The following is a 20962-nucleotide window of genomic DNA, read 5'->3' on the forward strand; positions in this document are numbered from 1 at the left end:
GTACACATCTATGGATGCATGTAATGGTAAACAGAATGAAACTCATTGTAAGTGTCCTTGCAGAGCATAGATCTGCCCCGATCGTAGATGAAGAGCACATATTCCTAACCCAGGAGGAAACCATGAGCAGTCAGGTCAGCACAGAAATATGTTTACCATTTTGTGTTTCTTTTTTTTTGGGGGGGGGGGGGGGACTTGCGAATTGTCTAAATGCTATTTAAATAACAAGTAAAAGACGTAAAGTTTTAGTTGGGCATTCATTCTGGCATTCATACTTGAGAGAAAGTCTTGTTATGGCTTTGTTAATTGAATCTATTGTCAGTCAAAAAAGTTCAGTCCAGATAATGTTTATTGGTCAGAATGTTCATATAAAATGGCTATGGAGGTTCCAACTCTAAGCCAGTGACCTGAGTAGGCTGTATATAATTCTTAAAAACACATTCAGGAGTCTGATCCTCTGTTGGGACTTCCGTCAGTAGATTCTTTTTTATCCCTGATGAAGGGGGCCACAGAAACGTGTTGGAATTTTTAAGTGAACACTTTGACCATTAACCTTTATCTGGACTGTAGAAATAGCTCTCATAATAGAACCTGTAAACTAGAAGGCTGCCTAATGAAAGTATCTATACCAAAGTCCAGTGCTCCACCACCTCAATTCTCCATCAGGTTTTTATTGGCATCTCTGTCCCTATTGGGGATATTTCAGGAAATTTCATCCAATTTCAGATCAGGATTTTTATTATCGCGAGGAAGAGTTTGAACTTCCAACAATGGTTTTATTGCTGTCCATGCCTCCTCTTCTGGTCACAATTGTATCCCCTATTTCTTGCGTAGGTGTCACAGGAATAGAAATTAAGAAAAAACCTAGTAAGTAATAAAAACCTGAGAGAGGAATTCACCCTTCCCTGCTCTATCCAAAACTAAGAAAAACAATTTTGGCTGCAGTTACTCTTTCTTTTCTCATGGCTATTTCTTAAAGTACATGTTCTCTTATAAATTGAGTTTCAACCAGGAATGTCCTAGGCCAAAGCTGTATCACTCTGTGTAGATCCTTACACCACTCTTTGGATCTACTCCCTTTTAGGAGGACACGGCTTATATTCAGGAAATTACAACTGCCGATGGACAGACTCTTCAGCAGCTGGTCACAGCAGACAACCAGGTATTTTCCTGACCACAGTTTTTGCATTATGCATTATCAGTTATTTATATGCAATACACAAGTTATGTGAAATATACAGTATAGTGCTCTATAAATGTCAGTTGGTAAAATAAAAGCTAGCTGAGAGGTGTGATGTTATTATTCCCTCATGTTCAGTCCCGGTGGCTTTGTTTCACCAGAGAGGAAGCTGCATTCATTTTCTTCTTCCATGCATTTTTCTTTATTCCCGAATGGCGATCCTGCGAGTAACACGCTTCTTGTCCTAGGTTGACAACATTCACTTGCTCTAAAACATGGGGGAAATGCTCTGTGGTTCACAGAGAGAACAATGCTAAATCATAACAGTCAGCACAAGCAGAAAGCACAGAAAATTATTAGCTCACTAGGTTTCTGGCAGGACACTAATGAATAGATATATTTAAAAGACCAAAAGGGAGCAAATAAAAGATATTCATTTTTAGGTTTTACGTAACATAGTTAGTCAGGTTGAAAAAACACACAAGTCCATCTAGTTCAACCAATAAAAGGGAGAAAAAAAAAATCATACAATCCTATACCCACAGTTGATCCATAGGAAGGCAAAAAAACCCAGCAAAGCATGATCCAATTTGCTCCAGCAGGAGAAAAATTTCCTTCCTGATCCCCCGTGAGGCAATCGGATATTCCCTGGATAAACTTTACCTATAAATGTTAGTATCACGTTATATTATGTACATTTAAGAAAGAATCCAGGCCTTTTTTAAAGTAAGCTGAGATAGCCAGAACCAGCTCTTGAGGAGAACCGGCTCTATTCCACATTTTCACAGCTCTGACTGTGAAGAAACCTTTCCGTATTTGGAGAATAAATCCCCCCTTAATGTCCTCTTCTCAAGGGAGTATAAATTCAGTTCCTCTAATATTTCCTCATAGCTGAGCTCCTCCATGCCTCTTATCAGTTTGGTTGCCCTTCTCTGCACTTTCACCAGTTCCCTGATATCCTTTTTGAGGACTGGTGCCAAAAACTGAACTGCATATTCCAGATGAGGTCTTACTAACTTAATAATAGTTATAATAGGGTTAGTGTTCATGTCAAGAGTTATGTGGTTAAGGGTTCGGATAAAATTAGTGTTAGGGGTTAGGATAGGGTTAGTGTCAGTCAGGGGTTAGGATAGGGTTAGTGTCAGTCAAGGGTTATGAAATTAAGATAAAGTTTAAGATTAGCTTGAGGTCAGAGTTAGAATTTATGGAACTTTTTTATGTAGTGGAAGGGCTTAGGGTTAAATTGAAACTGTTTGTTTACGGCTCAAGTGACGTTAAGTGTTGGAGTAAGGGTAATGATTCATTTAGGAGGTTAGGTCAATTTTCAGGATTTGAATGAAGGAAGAGTAAATTGTTAGGGTCTGATAAAGGAAAAAGGTGGGGGCCAAGGACATGTAGGGAGACTCCTATTTTAAATGTATTATTGGTGTTGAAAGCTCCACCCCTACAACTACTGCATGTAGTTTTTGGCAATCAAAATGGACACAGGGCCACTCCTTGCATTGGCAAAAAAAGATGTCTTATTTTCTTTAAATGAATTCCGTATCTCACACAAACTTGTATTAAAAGCCTTTCTCTGAAATATCTTTTAGCTTTTGTATTAAGTAAAGTGAGAAAAGACTTCAGCTCTCTCCAATAACTACCACTTTCTTTCCCTAGGTGCAGTATATTATATCACAGGAAGGTGTTCCTCATCTGATTCCCCAGGAATATGTTGTGCTCCCAGAAGGCCATCATATTCAGGTAACCATAAAGATTTCTAAAGCTGAAGTTTATTCTGCTTATATTTTGCCTTTCCCTGCTTGTCAGCATACTTATCAAATTATGAATGAAATGCTTCCTATTTTCATTACCTGGCGATGTCATCACCAGATCTCTGCACTTCTCTGTGCAACGCAGGCAGGTCATGGCTGGTGGGAGGGGCTGGCAGCATGCTGTACATAGCTTCCTGTAAACATGACAGCACCCTGCCTGCTGAACTCCTCCTAAGGACCCTCAGCATGATGCAAGCAGTAGACTGGCTCTTTGGAGGAGTTATGCAAACATCAAAATGCCTTGATTGGGTGGATGTCAGTCTGGAGGAGTGGGTGTATCTAGGCAGGTTGCATGTACATGCAGACCACTCTAGATAACACCCATATGTAAAGCTGAGCCTCCATGATTGAAATAACTGAAGTGCAATGATTGAAAGAGGTGGGACAGGGACAGTCGGGCTGGAGAGGAAAGGGATAGATGATGTAGGTATACCTTAGCTATGCCTGTACTACTATATGCTTATAATTATTATTATACTATACTATAGTATACTATACACAGCAATGTATGGAATACTCTAACTGCATTACATTTCAGTTTTTACCACGCATAAATAAGCGCCAACACTTGACAGAAATTGTTTGTCTGATGGGAGAGCAGGATGAAGGGCTGCTGAACACTATTTTAAAACCTAATTCAACATCAGTTAAAATTGGCTTAATACATTCCAGGTCCATCAAACAAAAGGACACATTCAGTGCCATCCAGTGCAGAGTAAAAAAAAAAATTAGAACTTGCTGCAACCTACTGCACATCACACCAACATTATGATGTGATTGGGGCACATAGAAAACAATTGTTTTCTATGTGCCCTAGCAGTGACCTGTGTTTATCCAGTGTGGAAAAATGCAGGTCACCGCATACAGTGTAAACGAGCCCTGTTCATTCTTCCGCAGCCACAACCTGAAGTAGAAAAGCCTGTTTTCTACCAACAGCTGTAGAGCTGGAACCCTCTGCTGTCTGGGGAAGCAGTGGTCTAACTGAGGAGGTACAATGCGCCCCATGCTGTTTCAGAGGCAGAGCTCTCCAATAGGAAAGGTGCATGAGCAATGCTGACTACAAAACTATAGGTGTGACTTAGTAGGGAATGTATTGGATTTCTGCAATGAGATCATTGCTTTCCCACAGAGAACAAGGGTCCCATACTGCAGGAGGCTTTCATACTCAGGCTGTGACTGCTTTAGAGCGCAAACTGTAAGGCCCACTTCAAACCTTTGCATTCCAGGAATGCACTCGGAAACGTGCGTCTCTACGTGCATTCCCAAAAATGTGTGAAAAACATGCCAAAATGCGCATTGCGCTTGCGGTGCCATTATTTCTTAATGTGCAGCTAGGAAATGCACTTTTTGTCACATGTCAAAACACACACTACAAAAATGCTCATTGCCAAAAAATAAGTACAGGAGCTACTTTGGCGTTTTGTCACACATAGAGCAGCCCATTTAAGTAAATGGTCTGCCCTATGCTGTCATGCAACAAACACACGAAAAAAAACATGTCAGTTTTATGGTTTTAATCATTTCAAATAAGGTAAATAAAGTTGCTTATATAGAATACATTAATGTCATTGGATAAGTCATTGATAGTGTTATAGGATCACTGTTTGATGGTAATCCACATTTTTGGTTGGGCATAGAAAATTATTATATCTGCACTGCTATCTTTCTTTCTTCTACATGCCTGCTGTGATTGGGCCCCTATTATTCTGCTTCATCTCAGTTATGTCTGGCCTACTCCATATAAGTCTAATAAACCTTGGTACATAAAGACTACTCCATTATTTTCTACCAAACCTCAGAAATGTATTTATTACTGTTCAGCTAAAGACAACATAGCCCTGTATTACATTTTACAATTAGACCATTATTTTTATATATATATATATATATATATATATATATATATATATATATATATATATATATATATGATACAGAAAACCCATGATTATGTCTTTTTTCTATGCTATGCTCATTTTTGCCTTACCATTGCATTCTTTTTAAAGTGGTAGTAAACACCGCTTAGGCACTTGTACCTACAGGTAAGCTTATAATAAAGCTTACCTGTAGGTACAAGGAATATCTCCTAAACGTTTCACTGTTTAGGAGATTTTCACTGTTTCTGCAGCCGGTGACATCACCTGGCGCATGCACTCTGAAGGGACAGCATACTCATGCCGTCCCTTCAGAGCTTTGTGCCACAACCATATGCATGCACGGGAGTAACGTTATCATCATGGTTCGGCCATTCAAACGGCTGGAGCCCACGAACCCAGAAAGGAAGACCAGGTGAAGATAGAAGCTTCTGCAGTGGTGACCGTGTGCCTCTGGAGAGCTTTGTTTCAAGGTTAGTCTTTCATAATGTGCTAGGATGCATCGTATTATGCCATTACCTTATAGGGGGGCCAGAATATTTCTTTTTTCCAGCATTCACTACCACTTTAAAGGATCACTAAAGCTATTTTTTTTTTAAATAACAAACATGTTATACTTACCTCCACTGTGCAGCTCGTTTTGCACAGAGTGGCCCCGAACCTGGTCTTCTGGGGTGGGGTCCCACGGCGGCTGTCTCGGCTCCCCCCCCCCCCGCAAGGACTCAACACCTTCATGCGAGCTCCCTCGCATGGTGTTGAGTGTTTGCGGGCGTGCTCCCGTGATACAGCCGGCGGCCATAGCCGCTCACTGTATCACTCCCCCCTGGCGTGTCGCGTTATTGGATGTGATTGACAGCGGCGCGAGCCAATGGCTGCGCTGCTTGCAATCCATCCACTCTAGCCAATCAATGCCAGGCTGAGCAGCGAAGAGGATGTTGGGGGCGAGCGCGGGAATTTCGAGGGGTCAGGTAAGTAAAACAGTGGGGCGGGGGGGGGGGGGGGGGCGGTATTGTCGGATGTTTTTTCACCTTAATGCATAGAATGCATTAAGGTGAAAAAACTTTTACCTTTACAACCCCTTTAATGCTAACCACTGGACCACCAGTTACTTGCGGCATCGCACATTATGTGCATTTGTGTACCACAGTGTCATTCATTCTGAGTGCCATCCTGAAAGCACCTTGGCAATACATCTACCTTGTGGTGCCCTGCTTTGCTAAAAAAATTGTGCATACATGTTTTGTGCATTCTGTTGTGTTGGCAACCCATTCATTTGAATAGGCTGCCTTAAAGTGTTTGTTACCCTTAAAAAAAAAAAAAAAATGATCCTGTTCCTTTAAAGCATGTTATACAGCACAGTGCTTGTGCTGTGTAATTTGGCCCCTTCTATCACCTGAAATACCTGGCTGATCCTGCCTGGTTCTGCCCTCCCCCCGTAAACTGACCACAGTTTATCATGGCTGCTGAGCCCTGACACCGTGATCAGTTTACGTGCCTCCATCATGCACAGCTTTCCTGTTTCTCCTCTGTCCTCTCCCCCCCCCTCCCCTCCTTGCCTGTCATCATCTTTGTCAGTGCCCACCCCTCCTGCTGCTGAATTTACTTTCAAAGTTTTTTACCATCCTCTGTGTTTAATAATCCTGTGTGCCCCTGTGTTTGTGCCCTATAAAAAATAAGCCTTTCTTTACCTGTTTCACGTGACCAACCGCCTCTCTCCTCCTATCCTCCTCCCCTCGCGACTGATTTCAGCGGGGGAATCTCGGCCCTGTCCGCTTCAGCTGTCAGACGGGGAGAGCAGAGAGGCGGCCGGGTCACGTGAGTGCCAGGAGGTGCTCTAAAAACAGGTAAAGAACGGCTTATTTTTATTGCTAATTGTCAGACACTGGGGAACATAGGATTATTAAACACCGAGGATGGTATAAATTGCATTACTTTACTTTACTTTAATGCAAAGCACCAAAACACGATGATGTGAATAAGACCTTTTTTAACCAAACATTATTAGGTATATCCGTCTGTTAATGATATAGTCTGTTGTATCTTCCAGGTTCAAGATGGACAGATAACTCACATTCAGTATGAACCAGGAGGGCCGTTCCTCCAGGACCCCCAGGTGATCACCATTCCATTCTATCCTCCTGTATCTGTATCCGTCTTTAATGATCTTGAATAGTTTTGATTAGCAACACTACCAGTGAACTCCCTAATGAAACATGTGGTTACAAAACAAGTCACTGGTGGGGAAAAGGCTTGTATTATCAAAGTACTAATTAAAGTTTTTTCTTTTCGTTCTACAGATTCACTTTGTGCCCATGTCACCTTCCCAGCAGCTTCTTACACAAGAGCAGCTTGAAGCCGCAGCACGCTCCGCCGTTACAGGTCGGTGTCACGTGTGATTGTATTATTTGCTGTTAAAGATATGATGTGTGACAAGTCTAACCAGTGTCTCTTTCTTCTAGCTGTGGCAGATGCAGCAATGGCTCAGACTGTTTATACGGCGGAAACAGACTCCGCTCTTCAGCAGGAAATACAGTATGATGTGATCACTTTGGGGGAATAAATTCACTAAGGACTTGCTTTTTTTGTGTTCTCTTATGTCATCTCTCCTTGCTTTATAAAAAAAATGACTTCTAGAGCTGCCTGATGATATAAGTTCTCCTTTGCCCATTGTATTGAATAGATTCTACCATTCTGTACAGTATATATGGCGTTTCATATCTGCGGTGTGTCTCAGCAGGTCCCGGCCAGTTGCTCTGGAAACTGCTTGCACTGCCTTCTCTGCACAAGGCTTTTTATGACCTGATGATTTCTAAAGTGTTTCTCGTTTTTTTTTTTTTTTTCCTCTGTAAGTACAAGGACTCTGATCTGGTGTTGAATATTTATACCTAATGACAAATGACTTTGGATGACAGCTCTGCAAGTCCCATTCCCCTTTTCTGGTGCAGGAACTTGTGTCTAAACCGTGATTTGACTCCCTCTTCTCTTATCAGATCAGAGGGATTAGGGCAGATTTTGGTATATAATCCCTTGAGGACATGGATAATCATAAAATCGGGTAATCCTCTTCCTCTTTTTTTTCCATGTTCTGTGGCATCTGGCTTTACATTAGCCACTGTTGCCTTCTTCCATCCTCCTGGTTTATGGTATATGACCGTAGATGGCAGAATCAACTCTGCATTTGAAATCGTCTAAAGTCTCATTTCTTCCTGATGTTCCAGTTTTGTTCATATGTGACCTTTGTTTATGCCAGGGGGAGTGTTAGAGGAGGCCTGCTCTTCATTCCCTTTGCAGTTGGGTAGGTTTTGATTGTCTCCTGTGTCTCTATTGATTTGTCATATGCTGTCCTCCTTTTTTCCTTCGAGCTCTTTGTATGATTTATTTGGGAAAGCAAAGGTGCACCAAATGAGAAGCTTCTTTCTGCACCTGATCCCTCATCAAGGTCAAATGACTTTTGTTTAAAGCATCCAGCTCTTCATCATCAGCATCTTAAAGTGCCTGAGTCAGGACCATACTGCTCAGCCAGCAGGGTGGAGTTTGTCATTGTGCTGACTACGAGCCAAGTGGTTTGTCATCTAACAACTTGTGAAAGGCCTGGAACATCCTGAGTCCTTCACAGTGACAGGACGCCAGCGAGTGCAGGGAAACCGCTTGATCTGCACATTTTTTGTGGCTGTTTTGGCCCATACTTGCCCCTCTGGCACAGAATTTGTTTTGTAAAAAATCAGAATTCTCTCCACAAGAGATGGGGGAAAATACTTACTCTGTCCTTAAAGTGGTTCTAAAGGCAGATGTTTTTTTTTTTACCCTAATGCATTCTATGCATTAATATAAAAAAAAAAAAACTTCTGTGTGCAGTAGCCCCCCTCGCCCCCCCCCCCCCCCTTAATAATTACATGAGCCCCATCTTCCTCCAGCAATGTGCATGAGAGCCTTGGACTCTCCCTCCTCATTGGCTGAGACCGCAGCAGGTGCCATTGGCTCCCACTGCTGTCAGTGAGCCAATAAGAAAAGAGGGGGCAGGGCGGAGCCACAGCTCTGTGTGTGAATGAACACAAAGATCAGTGGCTCAGGAGCGAGCCTGCTCGGGTGCCCCCCGTAGCAAGCTGTTTGCTATGGAACAGGAAGGAGGGGCCAGGAGCGCTGGCGAGGGACCCAAGGAGAGGGGGATCTGGGCAGCTATGGGCAAAACCACTATACAGAGCAGGTATTACATTTTTGTGATTTAAAAAAAAATTGCTAATTGTCACATTTGCTTGTGTCCTTAATCAAACTGTCAAATATCTGGTGTCATAACTGATTACATGTGCTGCACCATGGCAGTTGCAGATCAAACAGAAGCAGCTTCCTTGACTGTAAAGGAGAGGAGGGTTTAATTCCGTTTTAAGGCTGTCAACAGATTGGTCTCTACAAATTCGGCAGTGCCTAAAAATGTAGAGCAACTGAGCATGTGCAGAGCAGGGTGAGAAGGTGTTCTAAACAGTATAGACACTTATTGTTAATGTTATACATAGATATAACCGCAAAAGGGGCCAGCCTGAAGTGATCTAGCAGGACTTAAAGTGTAAGTAAACCCTCCTATCACTTTCAGCCAAGGAAGTTGCCATCTTTGCCTTTGTTTAATCTACAATTGCCATGATGCTTCACATGTGATCCGTTATGACACCAGCCATTGGATGGCTTGACAGTTTGGTTGAGAGCACAACCAATGGGAGTGTTACGTGTCCGGCACATGCCGGAAATTAAACAGTTTTATGGATGGGTTTACTTCCACTTTAATATACTGACTAAAGTTCCACTTTAAAGTGGAGCTCCAGGCTCCTGCAGAAAAAAAATATATAAATACTGTAGCTGCTGATTTTAATATCTAAACACTTAGATGTGAAGGAATCGTGCAGTGTCTCCACCCGAGCCGATTTTTCATTTGGCTATCAGGTGCTGCCACTGCCATCTCCTCTAAGGGAAACCGATAGTAAGGTTCCCAACTGCGCATGCGTGAAGCACGCTGCGCTCTCTGATTGGCCCGGCTGGGGGGGGGAGGGGGTGAGGAGGGGGCCACACAACTGGCTGTTTGCAGCGGCGAACTCAGCCGGAAGTGGGAGGGGGGGGGTACCTGTGAAAACCTGGTACCCGCTCCCCACCCCCCAAAAGGTACCAAATGTAGCAGAAGAGGGGGGAGGCAGACAAGCGGAGCTTCTCCTTTTGGGTGGAGCTCCGCTTTAAGTAAGGTTTCATTCACACTGCTGTAAATATTTTACCAATGTTATCATACATGTTTTCTAGGAGAAAAGTTCTTGCATAATTATCAGTAAAATACTTGCGTATAGATGCGTTTCATACATAATGATTTATTTTCCCTATTGTTTAGATGTGTACAAGCGTGTATACATGCGTTTATACACATAAGTGTGTATCTTATAACTTATGTTCTTAGATACAGATTTTTGGATTCTGTGTTATGTTGTTGTTGTTTATGCACCTCTGTGAAGGGTATCATTGAAAGCAATGCAACTGTGTTCTGATCCCCAATTAAAAAACACTTTTATAGGCATTTTTTTACAGCCGTGTGAATGAAGTCTAATGCCCCGTACACACGGTCGGACTTTGTTTGGACATTCCGACAACAAAATCCTAGGATTTTTTTTCTGACGGATGTTGGCTCAAACTTGTCTTGCATACACACGGTCACACAAAGTTGTCGGAAAATCCGATCGTTCTAAACGCGGTGACGTAAAACACATACGTTGGGACTATAAACGGGGCAGTGGCCAATAGCTTTCATCCCTTTATTTATTCTGAGCATGCGTGGCACTTTGTCCGTCGGATTTGTGTACACACGATCGGAATTTCCAACAATGGATTTTGTTGTCGGAAAATTTTATATCCTGCTCTCAAACTTTGTGGGTTGGAAAATCCGATGGAAAATGTGTGATGGAGCCCACACACGGTCGGAATTTCCGACAACAAGGTCCTATCACACATTTTCCGTCGGAAAATCTGACCGTGTGTACGGGGCATAACACTTATGCCCCGTACACACGGTCGGATTTTCCGACGGAAAATGTTCGATGGGAGCTTGTTGTCGGAAATTCCGACTGTGTGTAGACTCCATCAGACATTTTCCATCGGAATTTCCGTCACACAAAATTTGAGATCTGGATCTCTAATTTTCCGACAACATAATCCGTTGTCGTAAGTTCCGATTGTGTGTACACAATTCCGACGCACAAAGTTCCACGCATGCTCGGAATCAAGCAGAAGAGCCGCACTGGCTATTGAACTTAATTTTTCACAGCTTGTCGTACGTGTTGTACGTCACCACGTTCTTGACATTCTGAATTTCTGACAAGATTTGTGTGACCGTGTGTATGCAAGACAAGTTTGAGCCAACATCCGCCGGAAAAAAATCCCATGGATTTTGTTGTCGGAATGTCCGATCGTGTGTACGGGGCATAACAGGTCTTACCCTTCCCCCACCCTGTGACTGGATAGTGAAAGAAGAAGCAGCAGACGGATGAGTTCATCTCTCTGTCACTCTGCTTACTCCTATCAGCACGTTCCTTGTTGGCACATGCACATTGTTGGCTTCTTATGCTTGTAGTCCCTCTTCTAGCCTGAGCTCTGCTGTACTGGCACTGCAAAAGGCTTATACCAAATCAAATTCAGGTACTTCCACTGCTTGCAACAAGAAATACATTTAATGATATATTAAATAATAAAATGTGCTTTGTGTTTTTTTTTATCTGCCTGGAGTTCAAACCCTTACACACCACTTTTTGCTACAGGTAAGCCTATAATAAGGCTTACCTGTAGCTATCCCGGATATCTCCTAAACCTGCACGGTTTAGGAGATATCCCCTGTATTTGTATGTGCCGATGTCATCAGCACATACGCACTGAAGCAATGGCACGTACGTGCCGTTTGCTTTAGTGAGTGTGCTGTTACCGGCAGCTCCCACGCACATGCGCGGGAGTGACGTCATTGCGGCTCTGGCCAGTCACAGCGCCAGAGCTGCGATACCCGGAAGTAACCCCCGGGAGTGATGTCGGCCGCCGGAGCGGTGTACGGGTACTACAGCGAGGGCTTCGATCTCAGGTATTACCTAATGAGCTAGTATGCTATCAGCGTTATCAGCCTCAGCCCAGATTCTATCCAGGTCATGCCCCACCCCCCTGACACATTTCACCCCACACGGGGCTTAGTCATGGAGAACTAAGGTTCTTGATGTGGGTTTGCAGTAAAACACATGGTTGAGTCATGTTTACATTGTAACCCCCCGAAGGCTGCAAGGCCCATGGTGCAGCCACAAATGCCTTGCTTCGCATCTACAACAAAAATGAACCCCCTGTTGTGTTTGGTGGGCAGTAGCACCACTAAGTGAATAGGGCCATGCATAGTTGCAATGAACGTAGTTGCAGTACAGTGTTGCAGCATTTATGGGGTTAAAATGGGCCTTGAGGCGGCCTCATATCACCTTCTCGCCATGTGTCAAACGCCTCTGAAAACGCAGATCGCTTTTCAGGGGCACTGCAGTCTCGGCGCTCATCTAAACTTACCCTTACCCAGGCAACCTGAAATTTAGTTTAAAATGGGGATCTTCGATGCTTGTAGGATTCGGCTTTATCTATTTTACAAATAACGAAATCAGAAACCATAAACAACCAAAAAAAAAAAGCCTTTGTCGTACAAGAATTTTTGTATGAATTTTTGTTCATCAGTTCAGATTTGCTGTGAAACGAGGAAAATCTGACGATCATTCGCCCGATTTTGTTGTAGTGTGTACCGCACTTGAGTTAATTTTTTGGTGTGGGGTCTTGAGCTCCTTATTTAAAGCTGAACTCCAGGCAAACAGTTATATGCGCAGATGAAATACACACATGTGAACTGTGATGCCTGCCAAAATATTTGCAAATCTGTCAGCCAGCCACCAGCAAGTAACCAAAGAATCCCTGGCAGACAGCATGGGAAAGAGGGTGACCACACTTATCTGCACTGCAGCTCAGCAATTCATGTTAGTCACTTACCCACAGCCTGCTTGACTGGTCAATGAAGCAGCATTGTCACACTGATGAGGTTATCACTTTGCTCTCTCCCCCTGTCAGTAACCTCCCTGTGTTATACTGACAGCACTGTGCATTGCAGTGGAGTCTGACTGCTTCACACAAGCTTTTCCTCTTCAAGTTTGAGTCTTATTGTGCAGAAAGCTAATATAAGGCCTTTTTTTAATGGAACATATACAAGCTGTGCTTAAAATATATGAAAACTCAAGACCGAAAACATTATATAGTGTAGCTTATCGGTCTTTAGATGGGTTCACTGCATTTGGTTTTTTTTTTTTCATTTTTAACTTGGTAATGATCCCAGTAACACACTTCCTGATCAATTCTCATACGCTGCACTGTAGCAGTTCATTGTTTTGAGATTACATACACTTCAACTATATATTTATTTTATATTTATTAGAGTACTTTCACACTGAGGCCGTTTTAAGGTGTTTTAGCGCTAAAAACAGTGCATGTAAAGGGCCTGAAAACTGCCTCCCCACTGTGATAGGCCGAGTGCTTTCACACTGGGGCGATTCGCTTGCGGGACGGGAAAAAAAGTCCTGCAAGCAGTATCTTTGGGGCGGGGTGGGTGCGGTGTATACACCACTCCCACCCCGCCCCTGGCCATTGGAATGAATGGGCAGTGCTTCCGAAGCGCCTGAAAAGCGTTTCGGAAGCGCCACAACACAGGTGCTATTAACCCCATTTTACGGCAGCCCTGCTAGTGGCCGAAAAGCGCCACTAAAACTACGGTAAAGCACCGCTAAAACTAGCAGGGCTTTGCCGCTAACAAACCCACCGCCCCAGTGTGAAAGTACGTTAGGATATTAAATAACTGGATTACACAGTGGCCTTTTTATATCTGTAAGTTCATCTTTGAAGAGGGAGTCCCGCGAAAATTTTTTTTTTAAAAAGTCAGCAGCTACAAATACTGCAGCTGCTGATTTTTAAAATATGGACACCTACCTGTCACAGGGACCAGCGATGTCGGCACCCGTGGCCGAACCGACCCTCGGATGCTGCCGCCGCCATCCTCGGTATGGGAATCCGGAAATGAAGCCTTGCGGCTTCACTTCCCAGTTCCCTACTGTGCATGCGCGAGTCACGCAGTGCAATCTGAATGGTCCGTGCTGTCTCTGGGACCCGTGTGTGTCCCAGCAGACAGCGCTGCGGGACAGAAAGAGGCATAGACTCCTGTGTGAGTCTATGCGTGGAAGTGGGTGCAAATACCTGTCTTAGACAGGTATCTGCACCCCCTCCCCCCTGAAAGGTGCCAAATGTGACGCCGGAGGGGGGGAGGGTTCCGAAAAGTGGAGGTTCAATTTTTGTGTGAACCTCCGCTTTAAATCTAAGCTCCGGGCAGATCCAAAAAAAAAAAAAAATCAATAATCAGTTATGCGTTTAATAAAAATATTGAATGTATTTTAATACACCATCATGTAAGTGCCTGATCCTGATTTGAATCCCCTGTACAGGAGTACATAGACTGGGGGGGGGTTGTAACACTAAGAGATCAGTTGTGTTGCGGTGCTCATGAGCTGGCAAATAACAATTTTTCTTGGACGAGAGAGAGCAGATTTAAAGAGTTGACTCTTTGCTGGGTGACTGCTGTCTCCCCAATATCCATTCATAGGCAGAAGGGGTGACCAGGCTGTATTGCTAAACTACAGAAGAGAAAAGTCAGGTCACCGAGCTGGCTGTCTGGCAAGGCTATATCTCAGGACTGGCAAAACAGAAATACAAATCCTTTGGCGGGTAAAACGTTCCCATATATGTATTTCAGTTGTGTATTTAGTGGTTTTCCTGGAGTTCAGCTTAAAATTGAAGTTAAATTAGGTTAGTTAAAGCAGTGGTCATCAACCCTGTCCTCAGGACCCACTAACAGGCCAGGTTTTATGTATTACCTTGGGGAGATACAGACTAGAATACTGCAATCACTGAGCAGCAAATGATATCACCTGTGATGTATTTCAGTTATCTTGCAAACCTGGCCTGTTAGTGGGTCCTGAGGACAGGGTTGATGACCACTGAGTTAAAGGGTTAGTTCACCTTTAGCAAAAAAAATGCCTATGCAGATCAGAAACGTCTATAGATAAAAACAAACTGTACAGCATTGACAAGTGGAATAATTCCCTTGCTATTGGTGTAGACCACTTACGTACCATATGAAGCCTAACTGGAAAACTCCTAGGATGTTGCTAAGAAATGCCTATCTGTTACTGTTCACATTCATTATCACAGGAGTGAGCTCCAAATGCTGAGCTACTGCATCAGGGGGGAGAGAGAGCATGTGAGGGGGTTCAAATCGGAGAAAGAGTTCCCTCCTGTGATGGTGAATAGTAAATGCTAGGTGTCTCCTAACAATGTCCTTAGCAATGTCCTAGGAGTTTTCCAATCTGGCTTCATGAGGTACGTAAATGGCCTACACCTAAAGCAAGGGCATTATTCAATTTTGGTCAAAGCTGCAGCGCTTGCTTTAATCTACAAACTTCCCCTATCTGCATAGACATTTTGGTAAGGAGGAGAACTAAGCCCTAAAGTTAAATCCATAAGTCATTCCAATGTAAGCAGAGTTATAAGCAAATATTGTCCTAATACTTCATTTTAAAGTGTTTCTGGATGTTCTTGTTTGACAGAGCATGGGTAAACCTTCACCAGCCACAATTTATGAGAAATATATAATATATGTATATGTGGCTATGGTAATATAACTAAACTGAGTCTATTTCTATACACTGACATTGTTTGGCATTGTTTACATATGTACAGTATATGTATAATTTTTATATATATATATATATATATATATATATATATATATATATTTGTGGACTGTATAGAAGAATGTAAAACTTTTGCAGCCTAAGGAAGAAAAAAGTGTAAACTTAAATGCCGAAGTTGGATATATTTATGTTATGTATTTGTAAAATAAAAAGGTTAATTTGTTAATAAGGAATATGTGTGATTGATTTGTGTGAAGAGCGGCCCTTTTTTTTGCGGGTTTATTTGCAAATCTGGACTTTATTAATTTTGTTAAAGATTGGTGTTAACACAGGTTCAGCAAGAACACGTGCATAAAATGGCATTCCAATTTTTTTTTTTCGTTTGTTCTACATAAAGGAGATGAAGAATTTATAACCTTTGCTGCCTTTGTCCCCACTGGGGAGATTTGGCCTCACTTCCTGTCCTAGTGAACAAACAGGAAGTGAAGGTAATATCCCCAGTGGGGTGGGGGGGGGGATTTATAGTGAAAACCTAACACAGATACTAATCCTCTCACTCTATCCAAAATAAAAAAAAATAAAAAAGGTTAGGGCTGGAATTGTATTTTAAAAATTATGTATTTTGCAAACATTAATTTGCAGGTATATATGTGGGATATAACTAACCAGCTTGTTGTTTTAATCTGTGAGATCTTCGTGTAACACTCAACATTATTATTATTTTTTTTTTGGTTTATGTGCCTATCAGTTCATGTGCTGACAGGAAGAGAAAGCAGAGAGACAAAAATGAGCTTATTACTATGCAGCTTCTCATTTCATTGTCCAGTCAAAGGCTGGGGTGGATCCAGGGCAACCTGGGCTCAGAGGAAGTCGGTGTAATTATTCTGGCCATCAGACTGAGGGCATCTAAGGTCAGAAAAAAATACTGTGGGGAAAATCTCTGGATTGAATGTGAAAATTGCAGCAAAAATGTATCTTTAGTGAGGGGAAAAAAGTATTTGATCCCCTGCTGATTTTGTACGTTTTCTCACTGACAAAGAAATGATCAGTCTATAATTTTATTGGTCGGTTTATTATAACAGTGAGAGACCGAATAACAAAAATATCCAGAAAAAACGCATTTCAAAAAAGTTATAAATTGATTTACGTTTTAATGAGCAAAATTGTTATTTGATCCCCTATCAATCAGCAAGATTTCTGTCTCCCAGGTGTCTTCTATACAGGTAACGAGTTGAGATTAGGAGCACTCTCTTAAAGGGAGTGCTCCTAATCTCAGCTTGTTACCTGTATAAAAGACACCTCTCCGCAGAAGCAATCAATCAAATTCCAATCTCTGAGAAAAAAAAAGGAGCATGCAACAAGTGCAACAGAGGCCACCCCCTTGGACTTGTAAGGCAGAAATAAAGGTAATGGAGTAAATAAAAGGCAACCATGTGCCACTTTTATTGAGTACACAGTATCTGATAAATTTTGTAGTCATAATCAATCACATTAAAATATACAAAAATTAAACCAATGAACCAATTAATACATAGACATATATATCAAACCCAAAGCTAATAATCCAGGCACTGCCGGAGTCAAGCTGTGGTCGGTCCATGAAGATTTGTAGCATACATCTCAACATGTTTTGGAAATTTTATTGGTACATATTTTCCTTCATCGGGGGGATTTATACATGGGTGACTTTATCTGCAACATAGATATAGTTACATAGTATTTGTACAATAGTACATAAAAAGCAAGTGATTTTGCATAATGAGCTATATAGTATTTAGGCTTAAAGGTACTTACATATAGGGTTCATTGAAAATACACGAGGAAATGGTAAAAACAATTGCGGGGAATCCACATTGGCTGAAAGAGTCCGCATGGACACAAAGATGGACAAGCATGCAACCCAGAGCCGGCCACTGATTCACATCCACAAGAGACGCCCCGATGTTAAACCAGCAAAGAAGTATTGCTATCTGAAAGGCCATAAATAAACAAAGGAAATTCAATCAATGTTTTTACAATAAGTATACAAGCACAACTAGTGTGCTGTAACAACAGGACAAGGGCATGTGTTACCCAGAGTTGCCTAATATAAACTAGTATGCTACCTTTCACTGTGCTGATAGAGGTACAGACATCAGAGCGGCAGTCCTCAGACTGAGACATGCCAGCTGTGTCTGAGCACTCTAAATAGTGAGTCAGCTGATGAGAGAGCCAATCCTCACAGGTTGTTTGGGTAATGCTGAATATTCTGCCCCATTAGCACAATGGCCAAGACCAAAGAGCAGTCCAAGGATGTCAGGGACAAGATTGTAGGCCTACACAAGGCTGAAATGGGCTTCAAGACCATCGTCAAGCAGCTTGGTGAGAGGGTGACAACAGAGAAACACAAAATAACTGTCAATCGCCCTTGGCCTGGGGCTCCATGCAAGATCTCACCTCATGGAGTTTTAATGATCATGAGAACAGTGAGGAACCAGCCCAGAACTACACGGGAGAATCTTGTCAATGATCTCAAGGCAGCTGGGACCATAGTCACCAGGAAAACAATTGGTAACACAGTACCCCATGAAGGGCTGAAATCCTGCAATGCCCGCAAGGTCCCCCTGCTCAAGAAAGCACATGTACAGGTCCGTCTGAAGTTTGCTAATGAACATCTGAATGATTCAGACAATAAAACAAAACTTTGCCCATGGGACTTTGAAAGAGGGGATCATAATGGTCGAAACCAGTAAATTGAATAGGTAATATCTCAAAATTTATTTGTGTAAGAATTAAATATAGACTTGAATAGCAGCCCGTTGAAACAGCATATGCCAATTGTAAACAGCCTTACACATGGTAATATGCAATGGTGTTAAAACAAAAGAATGCATGTACATCTGTATACTCGATGCGTTGTGCAAGCTTGGCTTGCTTCTTCAGGAGTTGATGTCTGCTTGTGCAAAATGTCTGAAAGGTAAATATCAATGAGATAGGACATACAGTATTAGTTGTGGTCAGACAAAATACAGGGGGCCCAATAGGACATTTCATACTTACATCGGAAGATTGGATCCGAGGGCTAATGCCCACGTGGCAGCAGTGAAAGGAATTCCACCCGAGAGCTGAAGGAGCGTGACCCAGTATACCCAAACAGAGACCAGGCAGAGGGCGAACATGGCGGAAAAATGAGTGGAAAGAGAGTGTCCCTTAAAATCCCCCATTGGCCATACGCAGCATAACAACTGTAAAAAATATGCATAAGTATACTGAGTCCGTTAAGAGCTGCTAAAAAGTTAGCTAGGAGTCAAATTATACAAAAGTATCCATGTAGTGTACTAAATAAGCTGTAATATGGACAGGGATGCACAGGGGAAGGAGAAGGGAATAATGTAAAAAAAGGTATCAAGTAGTGGTCAAAAAAGAAAATGAGTAATGAATATAAGAGTCATCATGAAGAGAAAAATACATCGTTAAGTGATGCGGAGAGTATAGGTGTCTGGTTTACACAACGTGTGTGCGTCAGTGTGAAGTGTAGGAGTCTTGCCATCAGTGACCAATGTAATGAATAAAATAGGGCTTACCGAGGTGATATGACCTCACTACTGCAAGGTAAAGAAACAAATGTAAAAGAAAGATTTCGCCATGTCAACCCTCCAGCCTAAATCCCGAGTGGGTGCAGTGGGCTCCGCCCCTAAAGTCATACGTCAGGTGGCTGTGATGTGAGCGTGCAGCGTGCTGACTCCCTCAGTCAGCTGGATGACATGCTACTTCCCAAACGTGAAACGTTGAAAATGGAAGTCCCACGATGGGTGTAGAAGCATGGCGCTGACGTACCGGTGGCCCCGTCCCTCCGGATCATGGAGAAGGGAGGACAGCAGGGGAGAGCACCCCCCCAAATGTACATCACAGCTCCCGGAAGGGAAGAGAAGCAGCAGCCACCAGTGGGGCACAGCACAGCAGAACCAATCCCGTGTGCTGACCAGAATCAAGATTGCAATAAGCATGTCTGGGTAATGATGCAAGTTATGCATACATAAGGATAAGACCAGAGAGCAGCGACAGACCAAATAGGGCATGTAGGTGTCTTCCACCTGGGTTCAAAATGAAAAGAAGCAGTCTGAAAGCTGTCTCTGTTATGACACACCTCCATCCCCATGGGACCTCATTAAAAGTCCCATGGGCAAAGTTTTGTTTTATTGTATGTTAATTGGGGAGGGAGGTGTGTCATAACAAAGAGACAGCTTTCAGACTGCTTCTTTTCATCTTAATGATTCAGAGGAGAACTTAGTGAAAGTGTTGTGGTCAAATGTGACCAAAATCAAGCTCTTTGTCATCAACTCAACTCGCCGTGTTTGGAGGAGGAGTAATGCTGCCTATGACCCCAAAAACACATCCCCACCGTCAAACATGGAGGTGGAAACATTATGCTTTGTGGGTGTTCTTCTGCTAAGGGAACTGCATCAAAGGGGCGATAGATGGGGCCTTGTACCGTCAAATCTTAGGTGAGATCCTCCTTCCCTCAGCCAGGGCATTGAAAATGGGTCGTGAACGGGTATTCCAGCATGACAATGACCCAAAACACATGGCCAAGGCAACAAAGGAGTTGCTCAGGAAGAAGCACATTAAGGTCCTCGAGTGGCCTAGCCAGTCTCCAGACCTTAATCCCATAAAAAATGTGTGGAGGGAGCTGAAGGTTTGAGTTACCAAATGTCAGCCTCGAAACCTTAATGACTTGGAGAGGATCTGCAAAGAGTAGTGGGACAAAATCCCTCTGAGATGTGTGCAAACCTGGTGGCCAACTACAAGAAACATCTGACCTCTGTGATTGCCAACAAGGGTTTTACCACCAAGAACTAAGTCGTGTTTTGCAAAGGGGTCAAATACTTATTTCACTCATTGAAATGCAAATCAATTTATAACTTTTTTGAAATGTGTTTTTCTGTATTTTTTTGTTGTTATTCTTCACTCCCACTGTTAAAATAAACCTACCATTAAAATTATAGACTGAGCATTTCTGTCAGTGGGCAAACATACAAAATCAGCAGGGGATCAAATACTTTTTTCCCTCACTATATTTATCTTTATCTTATTATTTTTTGGTGAAGTTCTGCATTAACAGTATACAGTATAGTGTGTGTGTGTCCACTGTTGATCCAATCTGCTGCACCTATTGGTGCCTGCAATACGAACAGAAGCATTTGCGTAATAAGAAAGCTTCTACCATTCTTTCAGGTCAAAAGTAATTTAAAGTAATTTAGCACAGAGCCTTTTTTTTTACCAAACAGTGAGTGTAAAACAAACTGCTGACACAAGTAGTTATTCCTATATCTAATATATTTATGAATT

The 20962-nt window shown here is 42.5% G+C and overlaps 1 protein-coding gene across 1 annotated transcript in view; it reads left to right on the top strand.

Annotated features, from left to right (window-relative positions):
- ZNF335 (zinc finger protein 335) overlaps positions 1-10772 on the top strand; it is a 142534-nt gene extending 131762 nt beyond the window's left edge. The window contains exons 23-28 of the mRNA XM_073606265.1: positions 64-134; positions 1085-1162; positions 2840-2923; positions 6916-6981; positions 7166-7247; positions 7328-10772. Of these exons, the coding sequence (XP_073462366.1) occupies positions 64-134; positions 1085-1162; positions 2840-2923; positions 6916-6981; positions 7166-7247; positions 7328-7428 (482 nt within the window). The 3' untranslated portion in view covers positions 7429-10772. The remainder of the gene's footprint in view (positions 1-63; positions 135-1084; positions 1163-2839; positions 2924-6915; positions 6982-7165; positions 7248-7327) is intronic.
- Positions 10773-20962: the final 10190 nt, after the last annotated feature.

The sequence above is a fragment of the Aquarana catesbeiana genome, linkage group LG12 (genome assembly GCF_042186555.1).
Source record: "Aquarana catesbeiana isolate 2022-GZ linkage group LG12, ASM4218655v1, whole genome shotgun sequence".
Lineage (NCBI taxonomy): Eukaryota > Metazoa > Chordata > Amphibia > Anura > Ranidae > Aquarana > Aquarana catesbeiana.